The sequence below is a fragment of the Melitaea cinxia genome, chromosome 16 (assembly GCF_905220565.1).
Source record: "Melitaea cinxia chromosome 16, ilMelCinx1.1, whole genome shotgun sequence".
NCBI classification, from domain to species: Eukaryota; Metazoa; Arthropoda; class Insecta; order Lepidoptera; family Nymphalidae; genus Melitaea; species Melitaea cinxia.
In genome coordinates, this window is record NC_059409.1 from 6,051,407 (window position 1) to 6,061,222 (window position 9,816).

Genomic DNA, 9,816 nt, shown 5'->3' on the forward strand with positions numbered 1-9,816 from the left:
CCATGGAGCAATGCTCCATGGATAAAACATTCGCCAATCAGCAGTGGGAAGCGTAGTTAATTAAGCTTCAACTCTTCTCCTACAATTGAGGAGAAGCCAACAAAGAGGACTTACAGTCTGATTCAGTTCAATTCGATAACATAACAATGGCTATGCATAGCATTCACGTCATGCTGTTTTTAACCTAGCATAAAAAAGAAAACAAAAAATAAACGCAAAACGGAATCTTAATAAAGAAATAAAAATTAGTATGCTTTACTGAAGTAAAACTTCTTTAGCTCCATCTAACTTATATATCCCTCTCAACTTCCGTTCACTTCGCCCGATCACTCTTTTCGTAACGCTCTCGGCACGCATTCACCATAGCTAACTCCCCAAGTCAAGCGTGCGTAAACTTTATTTCAAAAATTGAATATTAACCATCATCGGTAGCGAAAATATTAATAACGTTGACAGTGAATTTAAAGACTATTTTTAATTAAATTCAAAAAAGGATGAGGTTATTACTTGTACGTTGTATTACCTGTCGATGTAATTGAAGTCACACAACACAATTATATACCTATCGTATTAAAATAATTAATAATATATCCGTTTCAAAATATTCTGTATAGTGCCCTGAAATAATTATGCGAATCGATCTGTGGAAAGAGGCAGTCGGCTAATTTCAGCTTGGTAAAGCGTTGTCTCTGTCGAACACTACCTATTATATTAGCTGACCCAGCCACGCGTTGCTGTGGCTCAGTAATTATAATTTAGTAGAATATTTGTAATTCTATATTCAAACGCACCATCAACAATCTAGAAATAGAGAAACCGCGCCATCTACCGGACATCTGTGCAACTTAGATGCCAAAGTCGTTTAATAAATATTTAATATACAATAACCAATATTGAGATCAATAATTGAGATAAAAAATACCCCATCTGCTAAGTTGTACCAAATTACAGATGCTTACAAAAATGGATAAAAATTGGTTCAGTAATTTCGGAGATTATCGCTAGCATACATCGTGACACGAAATATATAATATATATTATAATATATAAATAAGTATTTTAAGTTGTATTATGGCATCTTTAGAAAAAACAGGGAAACTTTTACAAGTTCAACTACGATAAATCATCTTTGATATTTCAACAACCGCTCTGGTATAGTGATGCGAGTACACGCCTAAAACACTGACGGTTTGCGGGTTCGATTCCCGCGCGGGTTAGATATTTGTATATGTACAAATATTTCTTTTCGGTTTGGATACGTCCTTGTGAGTCTGAAGTGGTGGTGAATCTGCATGGACGAAATGGAGTTTCAATACAAATAAATAAATGGTAAGCTCTAGTTTTTCGTTTATTTATTTTTTTGTGAACCCCCATCAATAAATATTACGAGCCGCCTCTGATGCAGTGGAGCAGCATGGTGAAAGAGGCCTATGCCTAATAGTGGGATGTTACAGGCCGATTGCATCTTCAATATTTATAAATATATAGTTACCAGACCCGTAAGATTTAAAAAAAAAATATTAGGTATGAAAATATAAGTAATTATTTTAAAACATTCAAAAGATAGTTGCAAATGCCATTGAAATGTCAAAAATTTTAAACAATATCATAAACTAAATACTGAAACACATTCGTAAGCACACTGAAAAATTGGAGAAAAAAAAATCAATTTCGTTGGCGCAATTTCGTGGATGATTTTGATCATCATCTCATGATTTAACTACTGGTAAATAATTAAATATGTAAACATGATGTAAACATGTTTTTTTTTTCTTATCTTATTTTACACCAAAATACCATACACAGCACTTGTAGAAAAAATTGCTGTATAAAGGATAAAAAAAATATAAATACAAACAAATCATAATTGTCTTAACAGCTCCTAATGCATATCGAAATGTTAGTATTTTGTGTGACAGTTATAATACAGTAAGATATAATACATTTTATCAATCAGTAAATAAGAAAGGTCTGGGGGTGTGGGACTTCGGATGGATCTTGATAAGAAAAGAAGCGACGCCGTAACTGTTTTTAAAATTTATAGAATAACACTTAATCTACGTAATATTTGGTATATCTCCAATCCACCAAAACACTAAACTATTTTCAGCATTAGTTGAATACTTTAAATCTCCCTCCATAGATAGATCAACTTGTGTTAGATCATCTATATCCTTCTCTGAATCTTCAATTACTGATATAGGGTCATTAAAATGATATTGACCTGATCCAGTGGCAAGGATCGGTCTCAATGGATGAATTGAAAGACTGTTACAACAGTCAGTGTGTAACATAAACTGTAAAGAAAAATATTGATATATTGATACAAGTTTACACTACACTTTTGAATTTTATGATTGAATCAGATAAAATATTAACTACAGTCTATTAATTAATTAAAATATTACTTTTTTTAGTTTTCTATATGAAAAACAATCTGTGTAGTATGATGGACTTCAGTAGGTACTATTTTTAATTTAAGTACAAAATTATTCATAAACAATTTGTATAGAATGACTCAAATTTGCTTTGCTCCAGTAGTGGTCACGAAAAATTTATATTAAAGGATTTTACAATAAAATTAAAATTGTGTGCACAGTGCATTTACGCTAATGTAACTTGTAATTTTAATTCATATTTTTTTATAAGCCTAGTTTTTAGCTGTTACTCAAAAACTACGAGCTACAGATAATCGGTCTAATTTTCAGATATTTTTGGAAATCAAACTTACAATCTATCATACTTTATCTCAAAAAATTATCTAATAGTATAATTATTCACCTTAGTAAAATATGATCTAATTTCAAACCTTACCCAAACATATCAATTTGAATAGTAAATTACATTAAGTACTTAATTATAAAAGATAAAACAAGATTAAACATAAAAATTATTCTTATTAAAACTTACTCTGTAAGAAGCATTCTCCTTTGAAACATCAGTTATGTCAATACTGCTAGTCCACCTAACTTTATCCATATCCCATACTTTGACCACACCATCTGTACCTCCAGTAACTAAATATTTACCACAAGGAGAAATATCAAAATAAATTCTTTGATTTGTGTCTACGGTTCTTTTAAGGATGTTGAGGGGCCTCTTGTAGTAACGAATATCCCATACAAGTAGCCTATGATCTTTTCTAGCTCCAGAAATCAATTTTTGTCCATCTGGTGTAAATTTTATGTGTGTTACTCCACCTAATAAAAATTTAAGTTATTTAAATACATATAATTATCTATGAATTAAGGTTTTGCAATTTTGAAATGGTTAAACTTTTGCACCATTTTTTTCACAATTTTTTTAAGTAAAAATAACAATTTTTTTTTAACAAAGTAAATAATGTTTCACTAAAATATATTTAGTAATCGTATTTGTAAGAAAAATAAATAATAGAGCCATCACCAATTTATATAAAAAAAATAATAATAATAAATACCAGAATGCCCATGCATTTTTCCAATGCTTTTATAAGTTCCTTCTTGACTCATATTATAAAGACTTATAGAGGTATTCCATGAACCCACAGCTAGTAAATTCGTAATGGTGGTTAGGCAAGTTGCTGATGATTTTATCTTGTGTTCTCCAAAATCACGCCCAGGTCTGAAGAAAAAAGGAATCAAGTAATTTACCATTTAAAATGAAAATAGTATCGTATGGTGAGCGTTTTAGTTTTTGTTGAATATTATGTGATAATATTCAATGTTTTATGTAATTAATGTTTTATTATATTTAATGTTTTTCTTTTTGTTTTATAATGATTTGATTTCCAAAGACATCAATGAAACATAGTACATTGACTTATTTCTATACCATCATAAATCACAATAAGCACCATAACAACCACTCTGGTGTAGTGGTGCGAGTAGTCACCTAAAACACTGACAGCAGGTTCCATTCCCGCTCGGGATGGATATTTGTATTTTTACAAATTTTTTTTTTCAGTTTGGATGTCTGTCCTTGTGGGTCTCTCTACAGTCCTTCAGAGAAAATGTCAAGCTGTCGGTCCCAGTTGTTATCGTAAATATCTGATAGCGATCATTACTTATAGTAGGAAACATAAACATGTTCCCTACAATGAATTATAGTTATAGATTGTTCCCTACTATGGTTAGCAGATGCCAAACCACAGTAGAGCAGTGTGGTAGATTAAGATCCAATTCTTCTCCTAAATGGAGAAAGCGGCCTATGCCTAGCAGTGGGATGTTAGAGGCTGAATGTAAGCACAATGAATCACATAACATGTGCAAAATTTTGACAGTCAAGAAAAAACTGCATCCTGATATGTTTAATCCTCAAAACAAAATTAAAAATTTCATAATTCAAGTAAATTTAAAGGGACTTTTGAAACTTCATTTCATTCATTGTATCTATGCCCGATAATGTTAAAATCTCGTGTCAATATTATACTACCTTTCAACATCAAAAGTACGTAGAAACTTCTTATATCCTGCAACTATTTTTGTACCGTCTGTAGTGAATGTGACGGACATAGCCGGTTCCATCTCGTCAAAAGCGTTGAAACCCCGATATGAACACCTCAGAGAACCATCAAATGCATCCCACATCTGTACTGGAGCATTCTGTTTAGTTGTGATCCAGCTAAAATTATATTTATATAAATAATAAAAATTCAACTACTTTTTATATATTTTTATGCTATACTAATGGTACTTTTAAGTAAATGAAAAGTATAAAAATACCCTAGCATTTATAAGAATGCAGTTTTTTTTTTTTATCAGGTAATTAAAACAGTTATGTATAGGAGAAATCTGGTCTCGAAAAATTGAATTTTTTTTATTGTCTTACCAGCAGCTCTCAGGGAGATGACTATTCATCCCAGGATACCAACAAAAATCGTATACTAGTCCAGCCTCTTTAACATGAATTACTGAATCTAAAATGTCAATTGTCCGTTCAGGATGTACGGATCCAGTGTAGAGATCTTTAGGAAGCTCTGTGACATGCACTCCATCGTTATTTACCACTGTCAAACAACAAGTGCCGTCTGGAGACCATTTACATCCACGTAAATAAGGCTGAACTTCATTTCTAGCACAATTAGAAGGAGACCAAGAGGAATTACATAGTTCTACTAAAGTTTTGCTTGAAAATAAACGTGGATACTGGAACAAACTTGCTTCATATGATTCGATACTTTCAATATTACTATTATCGTTTAGACTACTTTCAGTCTTATCGGTGAGATTTACTTCTTCATTCATTTTGAAATTTCTACTTAAAAATTTGATAAAACGCAACCGTATACTGTTAATAAAACTACGATTTTATTACTCCAACCCAAAGAATATATAAAGGTACTCCATCACATTATACCCAATTTCAATTATACCTATCCGCCGGGCGCTGGTTGCAAACAACTATAGCCTGTTTTTTTTCGCTACGGACTAAATTGACATAAGCTGTGTTGCTAGTTTTTTGTGAATCATTAATAGTGATATGCCACCACCGGAACTTTACGTAATTTACAATTTAGTATCGTTTTTCAGCAATAATTACAAAAATGTGTCTTAAAAATTTTAGAATGTGGCGACAACCGTAATGTACCTATAGGCATACCTATATATGTACCTGTATGGCTAATGTATAGATATGATAAATGAAACAGTTATTTTTTAAGTATTTATTAAGCTTAGTAATCACATGCAAATTAAGGCTATCTCTTAGATTAAGCACTATCGAATTATGGGGTTTTGGGGAATGGAGGGTGGAGGGTGGATGGGGAGCTATACTAGGAAACATTGCCATCGTTCGGAAACCAATGGTTATGAAGATCTATCTATCTCAGTCTATGTTGTCTATACGGCTGTTTCAATAGTCAATCTATTTCTGGTTTTGCCTCTTAGCGATAGATTTTTGACGCAATTTCTATGGAGCTCACGTCAAAATTATATCTCTTGTAAGCAAATTCAGAGATAGATAGAATATTGAAAGTGATCGTATGTCGTTTATGTCAGTTCGTATCGTTTATTGATCTTGCAATCGAGATCAGTTTTACGTACTCCTGTTCGAAAATAACATGTGAAATGTGAAATAAACGTGTGAGAGCTGCGGAATTTTTCTTCTAATCTCAAAACTTTAACCATGGATATCTCTATAATATCTGCATAACCATGGAGTTCCGAAGAGTGGCAGTGGTAGCGGAGGTACCAGTTTCTCTTTATAATTTGCCTTATGTGCAACTTTTTGAACGCTCAAATTCTCATTCTCCTTGCGCACTTTGTATACCGAACTCCTGGCTATGTTTAAAATTTCAGCAGTTTTTAAAACACATTGGTTTTTCTTCAGCGTTTAGGTTGGAGATTCTGTTCTCTTTTCGGTGTATACATATTTGTACGCGTTCATTATCATGTTTTTTTCACTTTTGGCGAAAGAAATATGCTTTTGTCTTTTTCTTGGCGAAAAGTTTTCTTCGTCGCATTTACACGACAAAGTTGAAGGTTGAACGTCCATCATATATGGCTCAAACAAAATAATAAAACTAAAGAACAAAAAAGCAACGTAACAAAAAAAAAACAAAACAAACAAAGTCAACGAAAAGGAAACAAATAACACGTGAAATCGCATACGACAACGGGCGCATTTGAACACTTCAGAGATTGAAGAACGAATGCCGTGTATTCAAAATAGCAACGTGTTTTCGTTTTTTATGGCATTCATCATTACAGCCTATACAGTCCACTGCTGGACTGCCTCCACAAGTTTACGCCAAAAATAACGTGAACTCATGTGTTTTGCCCATAGTCACCACGCTGGGCAGGCAGGTTGGTGACCGCAGTACTGGCTTTGTCGCACCGAAGACGCTGCTGCCCGTCTTCGGCCTGTGTATTTCAAAGCCAGCAGTTGGATGGTTATCCCGTCATCGGTCGGCTGGTTGTGGAACCTTGTTATCCCTTAGTCGCCTCTTACGACACCCACTTTTATGGCATTAGCTACGGTCTATCGACCAATTTCTAACTTGTTATTGCGTATTCTTCAACAACAAATAAATAATTTTTGTATTTACTCCGTATAGTGAGTAATTACAATAAAAAAATATTTTTTTTTTATCTGATGCTCCATAGTTACCATGATTTTTAAAAGATTCGTCAAATAATAATGATAAAATTATGTGGGCAAAAAAAATTAAAAAATTACGATTCATAAAACCGGTTTCGTAGTACAGTACTATTACTAAAAAGCTGGTATCATTATTTCGAAAATTGACATTTGCATGTGTCAATTTAGTCCGTAGCGAAAAAAAACAGAGTATAGGCAACTAGCCTAGATATTTTTTTTTTAATAAAAATCATATAAAAACCAAACGAAAACAATTTTTACTGTCAAATTGCCAGCCATCATTTATTTTGGTTTGCTTTCCATTAACTATTAACCAAAGAGTATATAAGTATATGCTATGAACGTCTACCTATCTCAATGTTCCGTATTTTATTATTATACTCTTTAATGTACACCTTGATCATGAATTAAGTAAATAGCTTAAACAAATAAAATAATGATGCGATTCAATTGTCTATGCGCATACGCAGCGCTCACCTGGCTTATGATATAAACGTTAAATTTGTTCGAACTATATATATTTATTTAAAAATTAAGGTAAGTGGAGCTGTACCAAACTGTACTTGAGCAAATGTAAATGCAAATTGAGCAGTTTATTAACACTTTAAGCAATTTAAAATATTGTATACATCAAAAGATATAGGAGTTTGAAAATATTGATAAATTTTTTTTTCAACGGTTTTATTGATTTTTAATTAAAAAATTTAATTACGAGTATCATTATTTTGCAGGCTGGGGTGGGGTAGGTTTTCGTCATCCGTTAAATACGTACCCCACCCCAGCCTGCAAAATAATGATATTTGTAATAAAAAAAATACTAATTGATAGATTTTGAATAGCTCAATTCAACTACGTTGTCATTTTAAATTGCTCACCTCAAATTATATAATTAAAAATCAAAATTTAAAAAAAAAAATCAAATATTTTCAAACTCCTATATCTTTCGATGTATACAATATTTTAAATTGCTCAAAGTGTTAAAAAACTGCTCAAGTTGTATTTATAATTGCTCAAGTATAGTTTGGAACAGATCCACTTCCCTTAATTTTTAAATAAGTATAAATAGTTTGAACAAATAAAATATTGATATTTGTAAAAAAAAAATACTAATCGATACATTTTTAATAGCTCAATTCGACTACGTTGTCCTTTTAAATTGCTCACCTCGAATTATTTAATTAAAAATCAAAAAAGTCGTTGAAAAAAATTCTTTTATCAATATTTTCAAACTCCTATATCTTTTGATGTATACAATATTTTAAATTGCTCAACGTGTTAAAGAACTGCTCAAGTTGCATTTATAATTGCTCAAGTATAGTTTGGAACAGCTCCACTTTCCTTAATCTTATTATCTATTATCTATATATATAAGAATCAAGTGCTGTTCTTTAGTCTCGCTAAAACTCGAGAACGGCTGAACGGATTTATCTTATCTTGCTCTTGAAATGTTCGTAGAGGTCTAGGGAAGGTTTAAAAGGTGAGAAAAATTCGAATAATTTCCGGGAATACGGTGATTTCCCTACGCCCGGATCTTCGTCGACGGATAGGACGTCTGCGTCCCGATCGGTTGTTGCAAACGAAAAAGTAGAAGAACTTATGGATGAACCTTAATTTAAAAAAAAAATAGATATAAGAATATTTTTCAACGACTTTTTTGATTTGTAATTAAATAATTTGAGGTGAGCAATTTAAAAGGACAACGTAGTTGAATTGAGCTATTGAAAATCTATCGATTAGTATCTTTTTTATTACGAATATCTGCAATTTTTTCGCTTCGCATCATTGTCTATGCGCACGCGCAGCGTACACCTGTCCTATGATATAAACGTTAAATTTGTTCAAACTATTTATATTTATAGAATAGAATAGAATATACTTTATTGCACACCACTCGGAATTTTTTTTACATAAAACAGTTATTTACACATAGAGATTACTATCTCTAAAAAAAATAAATGTACAAAGGCGGTCTTATCGCTTAGTAGCGATCTCTTCCAGACAACCTTTTATTTAAAAACTTATTTATTTAAAAATTAAGGAAAGTGGAGCTGTTCAAAACTGTATTTGAGCAATTATAAATGCAATTTGAGCAGTACTTTAACACTTTGAGCAATTTAAAATATTGTATACATCAAAAGATATAGGAATTTGAAAATATTGATAAAAGAATATTTTTCAACGACTCTTTTGATTTATAATTAAATAATTTGAGGTGAGCAATTTAAAAGGACAACGTAGTCGAATTGAGCTATTAAAAATGTATCGATTAGTATTTTTTTTTTTTTACAAATATCAATATTTTATTTGTTCAAACTATTTATACTTATTTAAAAATTTAGGGAAGTGGATCTGTTCCAAACTATACTTGAGCAATTATAAATGCAACTTGAGCAGTTTTTTAACACTTTGAGCAATTTAAAATATTGTATACATCGAAAGATATAGGAGTTTGAAAATGTTTGATTTTTTTTTTTAATTTTGATTCTTAATTATATAATTTGAGGTGAGCAATTTAAAAGGATAACGTAGTTGAATTGAGCTATTGAAAATTGAACGATTAGTTTTTTTTTTTTACAAATATCCGCAATTTTTTTGGCTTCCCATCATTGTCTATGCGCATCTGCAGCGCTCACTTTATCGATATAAAAACGTTAAATTTGTTCCAACTTTATATATTTATTTAAAAATTAAGGAAAGTGGAGCTGTTCAAATCTGTACTTGAGCAATTATAAATGC

At 31.4% G+C, this 9,816-nt stretch overlaps 1 protein-coding gene across 1 annotated transcript; it reads right to left on the reverse strand.

Moving 5' to 3' along the window:
- Positions 1 to 2,022: 2,022 nt before the first annotated feature.
- On the reverse strand, positions 2,023 to 5,225 carry LOC123661228 (telomerase Cajal body protein 1 homolog). Its single transcript, XM_045596215.1, has 5 exons — positions 4,810 to 5,225; positions 4,414 to 4,602; positions 3,440 to 3,603; positions 2,911 to 3,200; positions 2,023 to 2,297 (listed from the first exon to the last, which is right to left on the reverse strand). Exons 1-5 carry the CDS (start codon positions 5,223 to 5,225, stop codon positions 2,058 to 2,060), a joined length of 1,299 nt encoding a protein of 432 aa, XP_045452171.1. The 3' UTR covers positions 2,023 to 2,057.
- Between the last annotated feature and the right edge of the window lie 4,591 nt (positions 5,226 to 9,816).